General features: G+C 40.7%; 2 protein-coding genes across 2 annotated transcripts in view; both read right to left on the minus strand.

The window, feature by feature from the left end:
• Positions 1-677: 677 nt before the first annotated feature.
• On the minus strand, positions 678-2,950 carry snky (ubiquitin protein ligase sneaky). Its single transcript, XM_017069604.4, has 2 exons — positions 1,395-2,950; positions 678-1,340 (listed from the first exon to the last, which is right to left on the minus strand). The coding sequence occupies exons 1-2, from the start codon at positions 2,913-2,915 to the stop codon at positions 717-719; spliced, it is 2,145 nt and encodes a 714-aa protein (XP_016925093.4). The 5' UTR covers positions 2,916-2,950; the 3' UTR covers positions 678-716.
• Positions 2,951-4,692: 1,742 nt separating this feature from the next.
• Positions 4,693-18,160, minus strand: part of LOC108006159 (uncharacterized) — a 41,219-nt gene continuing 27,751 nt past the window's right edge. Inside the window, exon 4 of the mRNA XM_070996871.1 lies at positions 4,693-4,819. Within this exon, the coding sequence (XP_070852972.1) occupies positions 4,693-4,819 (127 nt within the window). The remainder of the gene's footprint in view (positions 4,820-18,160) is intronic.

The following is an 18,160-nucleotide window of genomic DNA, read 5'->3' on the forward strand; positions in this document are numbered from 1 at the left end:
AAAGGGTGGGCAACTAATTGAGCGATGCTTGTTGTTCCAAAGAAATGTTTGCCAACTTACACTAGACAACTGGCAGACAGTGCCATCGGCCGAGGAAATAGTTGGGGAGTGGCTGGGTGAAATGTTGAGAATTAAGTTTGACAGACTGGAAAAATGGCAATTAGGGTGAAGATATGATTATCATACAGAAGGACAGTTAATAAAGGGTAGTGCCAGTGGGATTAAGGGACCGACGAGTTCTCCGAAGATGATTGCAAAGTATACTCCGAGAGGAAGGCGCATTGCCAATTCAAAGGGGAAAGTTTACCATTGCTTTTGGCACACACGAGATAAACTTTTGTAATGTCATTAAGGGGCTTTGTAAACTCGAAATACCATAAGAGAAATTCATTTAACCTGTTATGCGAAGGCTACGCTTTGAAACACCACTGAAATAAGGTTAATTGTATTTCCCACTGCAGTCGAAATGATATCGGAATCCGGCTCGAAGGACCACATTAATAAAATACTGTTGAAGAAATGGGTATACAAAGCAAAAAGAATATAGTATACAAGAACTCCTTTTTTGGTTGAGGATTAAAGGAATCCAGATCAAAGAACAATGTTAATAAAATACAGTTAAGGACACGGTTCCACGAAGAATAGTAGAAATCTTTTTTAGGTACACGATTATTCCCTAGAGCTTCTCCAAGTTTAAGATTACTAGTATTCCTTATTTATTTCTCTTTCCTGTAGGCGTACACCTCCACACTGCCGTCGGATTCTTCTGTTATCCTTGTCAGGACCGAGCCGCACTGCAGGCACACACTGTTGAGGTCCTCGGCACAGTCGTCGCAATAGGGCAATCCGCAGATGTGACAGATGGTGAAGGTGGAGTCCTCGAAGCCACAGCAGATAAGGCAGGTCCGTTTGGCGCACTTGAAATACCGGAGCCAACCGAATGCGACAGGACACGAGAACCGTAGCCACAGGAGGACATTCACTTGCTGCTGGATGCGATAGGTGGCCAGGTTATCCTCGGCATCGCGAACCAGGTTCTCGAGCGATCTAAGCCGATTCCGCAGAATGCGGTTATACAGGAACAGGATGCGCTGCTTTTCACGCTTGTAGTAAAAGTAGCTGCAGATGACTCGGCGCATTCGCAAGAAGGTTGTGCTCTGGTAGATCAGCACTACGATTACCAGATAGAGTAGTAAAAGCTGATAGTAGAATCTGTTGGGTAGGACGTGGGGATTTGGTAGACACTCCTCGTTAGTCAGTGAAGTGGAGACTCTCTCGTGGATGTTGAAGTTATGCATGGTGGTCCTCAACAGTCTCGCCATTTGACCCACGCCACTGATCTATAACTTCAAGAAATAGAATACTAACCAAGATTAACTATAGATTTTACTTACATTAAATCGCACTTCGTGCTGGCCTTCTTGGTGATAAGTGATCATCGATCGATTGTGAATGATTTGCATCATTTCGACGACCAGATGATCAACTAATATAAAGAGTCCCGATGTCACTATTTCCAGGAGGAATTGCAGCAAGCTAAAGAAAACAGTGGTAGACTCTTCCTGGGTACGACTGAAGATGTGATCCAGGTCAATATACAAGGACTTCTCGTAGGTGCGCAATGGTAAAATGGCATCATTGCCCTGTTTCTTGCGCCTTTGATCTACGTGCTTGAAGTAATCGGTGATGTAGAAGTTGTCGTACTCGACGTCGCCGAGATACTTTAGATAGTATTTGATGGATACGTAGATCATGCGCAGCATGAAGAGACACAGGATCTTTTGGAGGAGGGCCATAACTCTATTGAAGACGTGTCTTCGGCGCTCAAAGTCCTTTGTGAAGCCCTCTGCGGTCCTTTCGGCGGACTTTAGTTTGCTCTTGGCCAGTTCCTCGTCCTTTATTTCGTAGGTGACCTCTATCTGCGAGCTGTTGTCAAAGAGTTCTCGCTCGGCTTTCAGTAACTCCACATAGGTTTCTCCAAAATTGCGGGGCACCACCTCGGAAGGGTCACATATCTTATCCGGATTGCCAAAGAGGTCCAGTTCGCAGATGATGTCCACTCGATAGGGCCAACAGACGGCCTTTCCTATCAGGGATGGAAAATTGGTGGTACATTTGCGGTAGCCCTTGCGGAAGACCTCCACACACACCCGATGACCACTTCTCAGCTGATGCTTGCAGCGGTTTCTCATATTTCGCTGAAAACGCTCCTGAACTTCAGCCGCAGTTGGTAGATCCTTGGTAGCTCCAGTTTGACTTATATTCAATGTCCTCGATTCTCTTGCCCATCTCTGATACTGGGGCTTAGACTTTTTATCCCCGTACTTCTCATCCTCGATGTCCGAATGTTCTACAGCATATTTAAGATCGCCGAGCACCTCGTGCAATTCCGAAAAGGTATGTCTTATCTCCTCCACGTCTCCTCGCATGTTCTTCAGAGTGTTTGTAAACGGCTTGGCCATCAAATCGAAGCGGGTCTTCGATAGATTGTAGGTCAGCACAGTGGTACAGACGAAGACTCGAGCCACCTCACCTGCATTTTCCACTAGATTGTTGATGGGACCGGATATGATGAAGGCAAAGGCCACAGCTCGCAGGTATGTCCTTCCAGATCTGCCCACTAGGGCTACGAAGATCAGCATGATAACAGATCGAACGGGACGGCTCAGCATGAAGACCGTTCCGGTGAGCAGGACGAAGGTCGCGAAGACGTAGAGGTCAGTGGATCCGTGGGTGAAAAGGCGACCGAGGCTGAAGTTCAGGGCCACCAACTTCCACAGGAGGTAGCCCAATGCGAGGCCCACTATAAAGCTAACCAGGAGACGAAGACACCGGATCCGGGCATTGTCCTGGCTCTTCGGACCATATAAAAGACAATAGAGGGGACGACATGGTAGCGTCAGAAATGAGAACATTCTGGATATTCAAGCACAGCCCTTTATTTAAAAAAATGTACTTTTTCTAGTCAAGATTAGATTGACTTTTTGAAAAAACTCTCTTCTTACCAAATTTCATGACAATTGGACAAGGAGCACTTGATTACTTTGACTACATTAAGAAATAATATTTTTATTTATATAGCAAGAAGAAAAAGAAAATCTGTTTGCTGATAGGAACTTGTAAAATTGTTAAAGCCATAATATCAAATCAAAGAATATAAAATCCATAAGTAATTTGTTAAAGCAGTAATTATCATTACAATTAGATTTTCATTAGGCGTTTAGAATGGAATATTTCTTAATTGCCTTTTCGCTACCCGTGTGGCTTTCAGTTTTCTGCAAACCCTGGAGAGGGCGCAAAGTCCCAGACAGAAAATGGCCACTGGAAGCTGGCCAGGACCCCCCAGACAATCGGCAGTTGGCCAGACTAGTCCAGACCACTTTTCGCTGAGCTGGAGAATGCGAGAACATTCAGTTTATCGTTCCCCTCGACTGCAACGGGTAATCCAATTATAATAGAGCTGGTCGTCGGACTGCACCTGCCTCACTTGGGGGGATTCTTCTAAAATATAAAAATTGATTACATGCGTGGCCGTCTGTCCCATCCTTCGGTCTCCTTCCCGTTTTGGGATGCGTTCTCCATCCTGACGGCGATTCCAAACTTGTTTGTTTTGGTTCGCGCCGGCGACCGTTTAAAAATTTATGAACTGCAGTCAACCGACAAAAGATGGATGGGACTGAATGCGGTCGGCGCGGAGGAGACACCTCCTCTGGCTCACTCCGAAATTGGTGCAGTTGCTCAATGTCGTCGCGCTCGGCGGTGTCACTCGCTGCATATTAAACAGTGTTTGAGATTCAGTCTCCTGGTCCCAGAGGCCGCACTTCATCAGCTTCGGATTCGGATTCTGGTTGGGGTTCGAGTGTGCTAAAAAATTGATTGATCCTGCAGGAGGCGGAGGGCGGAGACAGTCGAGGGCTCCTCCACTTTGACGACATCATCCGTAGACGTAGACGACGAGACGGGGCGTGGTCGGGTCTCAGGATGCTCGACGCACGCATTAAAACAATTTAAAATTCCCAAAGACCGAAACACTATTCGACGCTACAGTGGGTGGCATCGCCCAGATGAGTGCCAAAATCAGTGGGTGGAGAGGTGGTGCCCTTGATTGCATCGCAAGTAAAATGTTCCATTTGAAGAGCTCCATTTGGGAGTAATGGTCGTGGCAAACGACTATGGGAAATATATGGTAATTCAAAGGTACTTACATATGGTATAAATATATAAAAAATCAAAGATATATTTATCTTTATGGATAATAACCTTTGGGTTTTTATGGGAAAACCTATTTTTAAAGATAACCCACTAAGATGTTAATAGAAAGATGAAAAAGCCTTTTAGATTTTTTTAAGATAATCCTTAAAAGTAAAAATATTATATGATATGTGATATTAAAGACGAATAGAATAATTAGACGAATATTTTTTTATATTTATATGTTCCTATGTAACTTTGTGGAATATTTTATGAGAATTCATTTTCATATATGAATGATTTCCTAAATTTCTAGCCGCAGTAAATACCTCTACCACACCCACTGTACCCATTTACCATGGGCGGTCGAGGCTGCGTGCTGGGCAGCCTAGGACCTGCTCTTGTAAAGCTTTAAATGCATTAAATTGTCAAAGCGATGGCTATGCTAAAAGTTTGCTGGCCATAAAATTGCATGCCACAGACAAAAAAGGAGTCGCCCCATCATTCGACGGAGGCGGAATCGGGCAGCCTGTCCAGCTCCCCAGCTCCCCAGCTCTCCAGATACCCAACTCCCCAGCTTCCCAGCACCCGAATCACTCTCGAATCCCGACCCAATCCAGAACCGAAGCTGGTCAGTCAGTCAAGTCTAAAACCAAATGAATGATGAATTGCCTGTCACTTGCAATTTTTGCAGACAGACGAAAATACAGAGCGAACCGATCCCAGTGTTGGATGTTCGTCTTCGCCGGCTTGTTTAAATTTTTCATGTTTTTCTAAGCCCCCGCCTGGGCCCCTCGTATTACCAGGTTCTGGACCTGGTCCAGACACGGCTACCAAAACGTTGACATGCTGACTGCTTTCATGGAATTTGCGTTTTAAAAAGGCGGCAACGTTGACATCCTTGTCATTGTCTCTTGTCGGCCACTTTTGGTCGGAAATGTTTTGGTTTGGCTATGGCAAAAATTCACAAATTTAATTGGGTGAACATCGGGAGGCAGCAGAAAAGCCAGAAAATTATGAAATATTTTTGGAAAAAATATCAAGCAGGTAGAAAAATGTCGGGTTGCATAAAAATATTTTTAAAGAAACGGCGACATGTATTGAAACAAAAAACTTATCCTTTTTAAAGATAAATATTATATTGAATTGGAAATAAAAAGAATTTAATCAGAAAGTGAGTTCTTTCAAAAGCTTAGATATTTAACAAAATGAACTCAAAATGTATGTTTCGAAAATAAACCATTGTGAATTAAAAATCCCTGTTGAATCCCTTATACACTTATCATTTAAGCATCCACCATAAACCTCTTTTCTATCGGTCACAATATCCATAAATCCTTCAGTCTATGCAAAATTAGTCCATTTGTCAGCCACAAATTGCATACATCATAATGATAGGGAAAGGGCAACAGCATCAACATTATGTTCATGTCCATATCGAAATGACCGGAGATCCACTAAAAATTGATTGTTTGACGTTTTATACGGACAGTTCGCATTTGGAGGAGTGGGAATATCTATGACCGGACATCATTAGAAATGCAAATAAATACGTCCGAAATGCGTCGAAAATTGTGAAACATTTTAGAATGCCCGGCCGGATGAATTTATGGTGCCAATCTGGCTTTTTCGTGCTGTCGAAATTCATCAGGGGCCATCAAATGCACTGGCACTGACCAGCCACGCCCCCGGGCATGCGTAAATTATGGCAATGAGGGGCGGAGTGGGAAATGAGTGAAAGCTAGCGATAAGGCCTTTCCTTCACCCTGCGAAAAAAGTTCCCCAAAATATGTGGATGCATAAATTTTTCGACTCTAAAATGAGAACTCGATTTAAATGCCTAGAGAAAAAATTCCAAAATTAAATTAGTTAATTAATGCAACGATACAAAAAGGTTAGCTGGGGAGAGAATCGGGGTCACCCATCAATCATGGGAGCAAGGGTCGCCTGATGCGTGTGTCAAATATTTTTGGTCTACCGAACCCGTAGATTGCTTTCGCTTTCACTCAAAAAAAAAAACTCCAACTCAATCCGAACCCGAGCCCCAATCCCCAGAGCGATTCCTCTTGACATTTCCAATTGCCCAGGGAAGAAATATTCACAAATTAGTTGCCCACATGTGTCAGGTAAAGGTGATTAAGCGGTTGGCCCAAACCGAAAATTATCCATAAGCACTCTCGAAAAAACCAAAAAACAAAAACACACAATAATGAAAGCCGGAGCCAAATAAATTATGCAAAACGGTAAGGGTAAAGCCGAATGTATCAGATTTCGCGCTTTGCGGTTATATCTCAAATATTTGTCGGCCTTTTTCTGTGTTTAAACACGCCCTAAGCCTAAAGGTAAACATCGGATTTCCATTAGGCAACAAGGGTTAACTTGACCAAATAAATCCGAAAATTAGCAAATGCGATCCGGTGCTTGGCATACCGGCATTTTTTGAATACTCTATAAATACAAATTTTGGGTGTAGAACAAGCAAAAAATTAGGGCTATAAATATCGTTTTCTAAGTTTTATGATAATTGGAATTTTATTTTATGAACAAAGTTTTACCTGAAATTCTTTAATAGATGGGGTTTTTTACTACCCCTATTTATAGAGAATATTTAGTAATGTATTCTAATTTTTGATGGACATTCCTTAAATCGTTTCTGTCATCCCCCGGCGGCCATCTAACCCTTTGGGGGCTTTGCATTAATTTTCCCAGCCTGCTTTTTTCGCAGGTGTTTGGTTTTGGTCATGTGAAAATTTGCATAAAACAAAGACAAAGTTTGTTCTGCATTTTTAATTAATTAATTAAAGGCAAGTCGGCGGGCCAATAACGAAGCTATCAACAGCAACGTCATCGTACTAATCATCGTCATTATCATGGAGACTCATGCAAATATTTGTCTCCTCCACCTCTTTAAGAAGAACCTTTGTCCCCACACCCCGCGTGTTTGCATATGCATGAACCTAATTTTAATTAATATTTTATTATCTTAATTATGCATCGCACCTTGCCGCGTTTCCACTTCCTCTGCCAGCTGCACCCTTTTTGGCCGAGTTCTGCGTTTAGTTTTCGACCTTTTGCTTAACAAATTATGGCCATAAATAAAGTAAACGAGTTAAGAGTGGTTTTGCGTGTTCTCGAGAATGCCCATTCGCACAGACTACCTTCCAAAGCCCCGCTCAGCAGCCCTCCGTTCCGTTTTTTGTGGCGTCTGGCTTTTTGTCTAGCCGCGGTCTGGCGCTCGGCTAATGTCATTTTCATATCGCCGCGGCCTCTAACAACAAAAAAGGGTTAACGTGTTTCGAAAAAATTGCGGCGAGTGCAGTCTGCGTTAATTTCGGCTTGATTTATTTGTTTTATTAGCTGGCATAATTGGCTTAACGGGCTAAGTGGAATGGAACAGGTGTGGGCGACCATGGAGATCGATTAGGCGTAGATAAGATTATGCTGTCGTGATAATGGCCATAAGAACATGTTTATTTAAAATGGTAATGATATTTGGATGATAAGTAAAAGTTACCGCACAGAGAGACTTCTGATGTTCTTATTGAGTTAAAAATGTTCTTAAAAATATAACGAAGTTTTTGAAGTTGAAAATGTTTTTATTGTGCTTGAATCAAGTTGAATCCGCGGTATTTACATTGTATATCTCAACAACTATTAAGAAATTGTTAAATATACTCAATTTAACTTTTCTCTTCTTACCATTTCGTTCTAATATTAAGAAAATTGATACCAAAATGTGCTTAAACGGTTTTCAAGAACGAGTATTCTCAATTCAATTATAATGTTCTTGAATATTTCTCTCTGTGCGATCTGAAAATCTTTCGTTAATTAGTTAAGGTCGATCAATTCTTTAAAAAAGTGAAAAAAGATAGACATCAATAAAATGAGAATTTTTTTTTACAAAATGCGTTATTTCATTTGCTATACTTTTTTACTAAAGACATTATGGTAACCTAATTTGTCAAAGTATATAAGTTTTATATGTTTAGACCTAAAATATTAAAAAATGGTAGCTTGAAAAATAAAAATTATTATTATAAAAATTCTTTTGGAAAAAACTATAAACATTTTTCTATAAAACATCTTTTATAATAATGCACGTAAATAAGATATTTTGTTTAAGGTTTCAAATTAAATGTTAGAGATATTGAAAATGAAGTTAAGATTTTTGAGAGATACTGGGGTTTCCTTAGGTTCAATACCCTTTGTCTATCAGTTCAATGCAAAAATGAAACATTAGACTTACCGCAAAGACAAAGAGACACACGTATTCAATGCGAAAATCCTACATTAGAGACACCTTTCTACTACCCACAATAAGCCGCAAGACAGTGCCATCCATTGCAATAAATAATCAAAGTTTACAGCTGAGTTGTTAGTTGGCCTAAAGCCTCCCCTGCAGTTACACTAATGACTCACACTGTGTCCCGCATTTCGCCAAGCCCCGCTTTCCATTCATCAATTCCAGCTACCTTTGAAAACCAAGCTCATCCAAGCCCAGAATACTCGAGTTTCAATAACAAACCAATGGAGTTCGGATTTCATAATTCATCTGCCTAGAGACTCTCACTTTTCTTTCGCTTTTTGCCGCCTGCTTTTCTCACACATTAGCATTGGAAAACCATTAAGCTGGCGAGGGCGGGGCCACAGCTTTGGGCCACAAATATGGTTTTGCCCACAAACGAAAGTTTGTAATTTATTACAAATTAAAATAAATCAAATATCGAAAATGGATGGCAGAGCTTTGCTGGGTGGAGGAAACCGATAAATTTGCGGCAGAGCAGGTGATTCAGCGCCAATGTCTCTATAAGTTACAGAAAAACAACTATAGATAAGCAGTCATTTGCATTTTGAGTGGCATCATAAAAATGATAAACATTAATTTCTTTATTTTCGAATCCGGAGAGAGAGGAAATGATTTGTCAAATGGCTGTGAGCCAGGAAGGGAAAACAAACCACAAAAATGTAATTTTAAATGTAAATAAAGCCAACGGAAAATACACTAATAACAGATAACTGTGGGCAAAGTGACCAAAGCCGGTTTTATATGACCGCTTACAGAATTTACTAAGCCCAAGAAGACTGGAAAATGTTTTTACTTACGATATCATAAATGCAAATGCATCGTATCTCAGTCTTTCAGCTGGAAAATTCTCCGCAAACAAGATCTTTTCTTTGCCGGGTCTTAACCTCTCAGCAGCAGCCGCAATAAAAAAGATTGAAATTCAATATCAGGGGATCCCATAATGGAGCAGCTGGCAGGGCTAGAGCGCCATCCTCGATAGACTTGTTTACATTTCAGGCGTCAAACAAAAGCATTCACAGACAACAGAACAAAGAACGGTACCGAGGCGTAAAAATCTCAGTGAGAATAAAATTTCAACACTTTAAAAGCGTTTTGGAACCATAAATTCCAACTGCCCGCCGAGCCAAGTGATTCCCTACGATATATACGATATATACATAGATGAGGATCTTCAACGGACCGAACTGTCAAATGTATCTTGCTGTTCCACTGTACCATCGTTTATCAAAACCATTTTATAACTATCGCGGCAAGGCAACGAACTTTCGGAGCATAAATCAACTGGATACTGGCTACAACTTTGTTTTGTTTATGCTTTTTGCCCAGTTTGTGTTTTCGTTTGTTATGAAAGTGCGGTTCGTCATGCTGTGACCGTTCTGAAATTGACTGACGGAACGGACCCCACGTTGGGAAATAAAACAAAACTCCAACCGAAGAACAGGAGGAGCCGTCTGCCTGCGCAATCCGACAGAACCGCAGACTAATTAAATTAATTGAGGTGATTTTTGTCACTGAGACCAGATATGCCCGATATGCCGTTTCACCATTTGTAAAGTGTTCCCCGATTTTGCGCGGCTTAAGCATGGTAAAAAATATGGTTGGCCGCTTTATAGCGAGGGGCGCATATTTTTTAAAACGATTTTGCGCTCATATCGTAAAATTCTGAACGCATGTAATCCATCGATATTAATGACTGGTCATATTTTTTGCGCCCCCTCGTTGATATTGTTGTTGTTTCGGGTTGATTGAATGGTTATTCATATTCGTTTTTGCAGAATACCGGCTTTGTTGGTCGGAAAGAGGAAAGAATTCACCTTTGTTGCCCTTTTGCGCCTGCATTCTCGAATCAAAATGATTGTACATTGTGAAATGCGGCCCTTTTTATGATACCAGCTGTAAAATATTAAATGAGTGCAATCAGAATTCGGCTTTTTTTTTAAATTGGTTCGAGGAGAGTAATGATTTGACTCACCTTTCGTTGGGTGAATATATATTAAGAAAGGAATCTTAAAGTTCCCTTAATTCAATACCTTTATTTTGAAGTAACTTTACAAACATTTACCGAAACTCACCCAACAAGATAATCATGAAAATATTACTGAAGAACGATCTTTTAGAACCCTACCTATAACAAGAAAATATATGTATACTTTAAAGCTAATGTGAAATTATATCATTTAATAGTGTTCTCTAACATCGCATGCATTTGCTAACTTTGATTCTGATGTTGTTGCTTTTGAATAATATATCCTGCTGTGTGTAAACAATAGAAAATCTCAATTTTCAACACAACGCACAGATATGAACACTACGCGCTTGTCCGGGTGTTTGTCGCCATTTTGTGTAAACGCGAACTAAATATTTAACAGGCTATTAAACCAACGTCAACAGCATCGGAATGAATAAATAACGCGCCTGAATTGCTGGCAATTGACGGTGACCATGACTGCCCGACTGGTGGACAATGCGCTGCGAACACATTTTGCAGATGCAGCAGTCCAACTAAGGTGGTTTAGAGCTGGAAAATGGGCGAATTGGTCACATTTGCGATGCCCTCGATAGTATAATTAACGTCCAATTTATAAGGGGTTATTAAAAAATAAATATTAATTGAATCAATATTTTTTATATATTTTTCAATTATTGTAAATTATGCTAGATGATTTTAATTAAAAGGAATATATTTTTTTAAATATTACTAAAAATGGAATTAAATGTTGATAAAATACAAATCCAATCAAATGGTATTATATCTTTAACTCGATAAAAAATGCATATCGAAATATCTATAAATTCGATTTTCAAAGCTTGAATCTTATATCTAGCGATAGTTCCATCGATTAACTAGTGGCTTTGCTTTGTTTTCTCCACCATGGAATTTCCGTTCAGATACCGTTGGCGTTTTTTCGAATTTCACCGGTTCTCCGGCAGGATGATAATGACAGCGAACACGAGCAGAAGGAGTTGGCTTAGGAGCCCCACGAACATGACCATTTGAGGTTGGGGCGATTGTCAATGGCTGTTGTCAATTACGTTAACAAAACACGGTCGCCGGGCGCCCTGCATGAATGGAGCAGACTGGGCAGTTGTGGAGCTGGGAGGCCAAAACTGGAGCAGGAGCAGAAGTCAGTACCCCGAAAAGGTCCAAAATTTGTACGTCACCGGCAGAGAGAAAACAGCGGGCGACGGACCGGAACCGAAAGCCAAGTCCAGAGCCAAAGACATGGCCAAAACCAAATGCAAAGCAGCCGCCAAAACAAAGGGAAGCCCCGGCCAAAATGGAGTTGCAGTCCATGTGCTCATGTCAGGCGTTTAATTGGCATTGCCATTTGGTATGTGTTATTAACGATTTGTGGCGTGCAAAGGCATTTGTCAATGTGTCAGAAAAATGAACTTCGCAGGAATTTCAATTTGCGGGGGATCGAGCACAGAGAAAACTCGCCTCAGAGATATGCTTCGAATATATATATCATGTAGTCAAAGAATCGAAGCCTTTAGGAGCTTTAAAATATATTTTTAATAAATACAGCTAAGATGTATCTATAAATATTATGTCTTAAATATTCTTTATAGACCATTATAATGTTTATAGATCAATATAATAATACCTCTTTGAATAAAATCAGTCAGAAATATTGGATATATTATCACATACTTTAGTAATATTGTGAAAACAACAAATTTTTACATCCTCATGATGTTGACTCTATGTTAAAATAGTATAAATTATATTTATTTTGTTCAACATATTTAAACTTCATGAAAAAGATCACTAATACGAGTTTTTTTATTAAAAATGTTTTTAAAAATTTTAATAAATAATATATTGCCGTAACATTGCGGTAATATCTCATAGATATATAATCTTAGAGGCTATATTTTTCCGAGTGCTGCATGCCGAATCCAACCCACAGCATCATTGGTGTCGGAGTTTTGGCGGCGTCAGCATAAAGTGAACTCGAAAGTGACCTTTTTAATTAAAAGCCAAAGTTGGGGGACTCTTGCAGCAGTTCGTGCCGCATTCGCATGCTCGAAATTGCAACAGCGAAAATTACATGGACGCCGAGCGAAGGATTAAGGGGCTGCAGAAGGGGTGTGGGGCGCCGAAGGGAATTGTTATCTAATGTCTGGAGGCGAAGGGTCAAACACTGTGCAACAGTCACGCAGAGCTCAGCCGACGACGACGACGGCTGGCGAGAGGTAAAAGTGTTAATAAATTTTCGACCAAAAGCCAGACTGGGGCAGCCGTGGTTGTTGGCCAAATTAAGTCAACTTCGCTCCCCAACGTGGCCCACTCGATTCGCCAAATAAATTTGTTTAATTCCCACTCGACGGGAACAAGGAAAGGCAGCGCGAAATATTTTATAATGGCCGGCTTCCAACGGAGGCGTGAATTCGGAGCACCAGCACTCTCCCGCCGGGCAGCTAACTTGGCCAGAACCCCGGGGAAATCGTGTTCGGGATAGCTCAGGCTGACTAATTAGACGCGTCATTGTTGCCGATTGGCTTTGCATTTTCGGACTTTTCCAATTGCCACGGCTAATGAGTGCCACAATCGACGGGACTCGCAGGGGGGAGCGACCCCAGTGGCAACTAATTGGCATTTAAGCCGGCCTGCAGGTAAGTGCACTTTTAAGGCTGCTTGCAGATTAGCCAACGGCTGACGGTTAGCACTCTGTTTATGCAAATTGCGAGTAGTTCCGTCCCTGGGAAGTAGTCACAACAGGGGACACTTCGAGACGGGGTCAGCACCAAGGGATACTCACGGGGCATTAAAAAACATCCATAAACATATAGAAAACACCTTTTCTTTGCGAACTTTCCCACCGTCTGGGGCACTATTTTTGTTCACAGGGAACACAATTTCATTGTATCTTAGGCTCTAGAAATCAATTAGGGTCGTGTTTAATAAAGAGGTGCTATAACTTTAGGATCTTTTATCCAGACCTGTAATCAGTTTTATGTTATCCATATCTAATGTTATGTTATCCAGTCAAAACTACAAGCTTGCAAACGGTTTTGTTTATGGAACTATAAGTTTGTTTAACTAAAAGAATAGGTCACAGTTTCAGTATAACAATAACAATAACTATGTTATTACATGACTTAAATCCTACTCAATATTTTAGAAACTATGTTGGCCTGTTATTATTTCCTTCAAGCTGTTGCTTTAAACATTAATGTTATAAAGCTTAAGTTTCTTAAATGATTTCTTGAGACAGGATAAAGACATTATTTCATATCCTTTTTGACGTTCCCTTTTTTCGACCAAGTTGACAATTAACTCGATTGTCGGCCAGACTTCGGTTAATTCAGAATCCATTGGGCTGAAATCCTTTTTCATTATGCCACCGTATAAATAATGTGCTGTTGTTGGACGAGCGTTCCCATGTGCTGGACATTTGTACTTAACATATCATTCATATAATATCAATTAGTTGCATATGTGTGCCGTCAATGGCTGGTTATCCTGGCCTTGTTGTGTCCTTTGGACCCGGCTGAAAATTATTGGCTGTCTTATAGCCAACATTGTACGTTCGGCTTCCCCTTTTTGTCAACGGCTTTTTGTTTTATATTTTGTTCTTTTGCCGGGGCCGAGTGAATAGCAAACGGAAAACGGATGAAAGCTTCAGTCGATTGGAATGCGTCCATTTGTTGGGGATTCGGAAGGGGACCGGGGTGATCTGGGGGCAAGGACATCGAGACAAGGAGACAGGAGCGGAGAGAGGGGAAAGGACCTGGACGTGGACGTGGACATGGCCGATGACAACATCAATGTCAGCACACAGTAAACGCTCAGCTCTTCCATTTTATTCTCTCCTCCGGCTCATTTTGGCCTGCTCGAACACAAAAAGCTCATTTTATGCCAATTTTTGGATCCCTCTGAATGAAATTTAACGAGCAGTGGGATGTGTGTGTTTGTGAGCCGGATAAACATTAACGTCTCATTTTTGCCAACGTTCAGACAAAGAGAGGTCGAGATTTGGGTAATAAGGAAATCTTGGGACCTTAAAGGATATCAGAAAATTACCTTAAATTAGCTATCTTGATTATATAATTTAGAAAAAATTATTTTCTTAGAATTATTAAACAAAACTTGCGGACCTTAAAAGATATTAGAAAGTTAGCTTAAATTAGCTATCTGATTATATATTTTATAAAATAATATTTTCTAAGAATTATTAAATAAATTTGAGGACCTTAAAGAAAATCAAAAAATTATCTTAAACTAGCTATCTCGATTATATATTTTAAAAATGTTAATTTCTAAAGATTTACTAAGTAAAGTAAACTCAAACTATTTTACAGTTCCAAGTTGTTCATACAGGTGTAAAGACTTTTATAAGTTCAAAATAATATAAAATGTAGACAAGTTATTGATAAAACATTATTATTATGAGGAAATAGTTGCTGTTCTTCCAAACTCTGGTCTATTTCAATTTATTTTTAGTAAGCTTCGAATGGATACTGCAATGGTACACATATATCATTTAAATCTTCAACTTAAATCCCCGAATATATAGATTCGGTGTGAAAATTCTTGCACAACACTAGTGGTCGAGGCCACAGCTATCCCCCTTTTCAATCATCAAATCAATGCACTCCCTTCCTGATTATGCACAAGACAATTTCCCTGTGGAAACAACTAGGATTCCATCTAATTATGCATGCCATCAGCGTGCCAGCTGCTCCCCCGACCCTTCGATTTTAGGGGATTGTTAGTTTTTTGGCTTAACCTTTTGCCAATTTTAAATTGGCTTGGCTGGTAGTCGGAGTAGAAGTCGAAGTCGAGGAGTGGGGGCTTGGAGTCTGGGCCTGGCCAAGTTCAAATATGCACAAACATTTGTTCAAAGGCTAAAGATTTATCTTGCCTGTTGTACGCTAGACACCCCATGGTGGCCCCGCCCCCCCTTTCCACGCCCCTGACTCCCGTCTGCTTCCGTTTCGTGCCCAGGTTTTCCTTTTTTCGGTGGGGAAGTTGCTTTTTTGGGCATTCATACGAGCGCCGAGCGATACAAATCGCTGAATTTCAAGTGCAAATCTTGAATATGCAATTGCATTTTTGCACGTTCTGCGGTAGCGTCTTTCGCTGTACAGTGAGTACAGCTTATTGATGGACTGACCAGCAGATAGCCCATATTTTTTAGAGCATTCTACTTGGTTTATCTAGGGAATTTCCATTTTTATTAATATATGCAGTCTATTATCTCGATTAATTTATGTCAAACAATATAAGGGGCTTTCCAAAGTGAAAAGTAACTTGAGTATAGCTCAAAAAATTATATATTTACAGAACATATAGAAAAACGTATTTGTTTTTTATAATATAATGCTAATTAATACTTCTTAAATTATATATAATAGACATAGTGTGTCATTTAGCTATGAAACTGCCCCTATTCCACATTGCATGCTCCCTTGTTAGATCAGAACACTTTTTGGGGATTTTAGTGGCTCCTTTCCCTCGCAGCTGGCAAATTTGCATATTCACGCTGCGGATTGAAATCAGAAACAGTGGGTGCCGAGCCAAAACTCGATGCAGTGACACCGCGGAGGTTGTGCAGAGGGTCCGGGGTCCTCCGAAGTGGAATCGATGAATCGCCGGATCCCCTGATGCCCGGATCCCCGAATCCCCCAATTCCCCGAACCCTCGAATCTCTGAGGAGAAAATGCAAAATGTGCCTGCTGGGCAGATGGAAGAAGCTAAAAACCAGCGAACGAGAACCCGTCCAAAGTGTACCCAGGCAAACAAATTCAAAAATGTTTGGTGAATTTCAATTGCTGACAAATTTGCCTCCACCGCCGAGGAGGTGCGGAGATGAATCAATGAATGAATGGCGGACAACGAGCGGCGGGGCTGTTGATAATATTATTAGTACCCGTACCCGGTGGTGGTGAATGCCAAATTGTCCTTGAGGATATAAATGGAATTTGAAATTATTTTATCAACATTTTTGATTGCTTCCAGCTGAACAATTGTATCGTGTGCCCAGACGGGCTGAGTGCCCGAATGGATGGCAGTCATTGACTCTGATGGACGCTTATTGGCAGTCCGGGCATTCAGACCCTAATAATATGCACAAAAGTTATGAATTCCCACACAACAACAATGGGATCTGGGGGCAATATGTTTCGTGGACTATGGAAATGATAAATTTCAGAGTGCCCTCCTCAAAATGAGTTTCGAGCTGGCTGCCCCTATGCTAATTATTATTGCAGAGATTCATGGATCCATGGAGCACTTGCGGCCAGGATTTTAATCTAAGCAGATAAGGAAATTGCTGGGAATTCTAAATGGCCAAATGGAGCAGAATCTAAAGCCGGAGGGATGGATCCCCTCGCAGGTGTTAAGCTGCTGATGGATATTTAAATGGGTTGAGTTGGGTTCAGTGGGGCCTCCCTGCTTATTGAAATAAAGTTGACAATTCGAGAGGAGTTGAGGGGTTTTTTGAGGTAGAAACGCGTGGCCGATGAGCCATTGATTTTCAAGAGGATTTCGGCGGAAATGACTGCTTGAAGTGGCAGAGGAGTCGAGTCAATGAAGTGGCTCAGATTCTTGAGGTTCTGTTTCGGCTTAGCGCTTTTCAAGTTTCTTGTTGATAGACTCAATGGAGATTGCTGGGTTTTGATAAGTTTGAATTGGAGAGAAGTTGTTGAATATTAAATGGGTTGGATAGGAGTTGTTGAGGTAAGTAAAATGCAGATTTATGTTCCTAGGTATTAGCATTTAGAGTAAAATTTGATAGTGTATCAAATTTTAAAAATCCCTTTGGTTTATTTTTAACAATTGTAAAATTTTGAAATAATTGCAAATGAAATTTGCTCAGTTTGGGTAAATCATTGTCTAGGCCAACTGTGCGAAATTGCAAGTGCACTCTTAACCAAAGCAACAAGCCAAAACATTGAAATCCCATAATTCTGATCAGATTAGGCACTCAAAAGATTTTCAATAAAAATCCCAACTTCACACCCCTCGCATCTTTTTGGCCAAGTCAAGCACTCTTGTCTGGAATTAAAATTTAACAAGCAAACACAACAAAATAACCAAAAATAATCTTCACAAAATCCCAATATACAGAAATCCATCGAAAGCATCACTCAGCCGCACACTTCAGTTTCTGAATGCGGTGTTGTGGTACCAAAAACTGAGGCAAAATTCGGTTGAATATGAAGTCTTATTGATTTGCACTGAAAATGCAATTTTCTGTTGGCATTAAGAGCCGTTTTTGGGGGACGGATTCGGGGGTGAGGAGAGAATGTCTGTGCGGAAAGCTTTTTATAGCTGGCATTAATTTTGATATTCCATTTTCTAGCTTGCCTTTTTGGCTAACTATTTTGCACTCGTTTCGAGCTCGTCACTTGAGCACTTTTGACATCATCTAATGCCGCTTCAATTTCTGTTAGTTTCGTCGATTTTTGTATTTTGTATTTTGGTTTTTATCAGAGTCCTGGTCGGGCTTTATCCTGCCAACGGTAACTGGTATCCGGTATCGGGTATCTGGTTTCTGATATCTGGTATTTGATAACTCCTCCGACTTCGGCGCTCTGCATATTTGTTTTTGGCCTAATGCAAGGCAAACAAGGCTCTAATTTAAATGGCTTTTCCTCGGCAACTCTACGGCTCTCTCATCATCATTGTCAGTGTTATGACAGTTGAAGTTT

This window comes from Drosophila suzukii, chromosome 3, assembly GCF_043229965.1.
Source record: "Drosophila suzukii chromosome 3, CBGP_Dsuzu_IsoJpt1.0, whole genome shotgun sequence".
In the NCBI taxonomy this organism is placed as follows: Eukaryota; Metazoa; Arthropoda; class Insecta; order Diptera; family Drosophilidae; genus Drosophila; species Drosophila suzukii.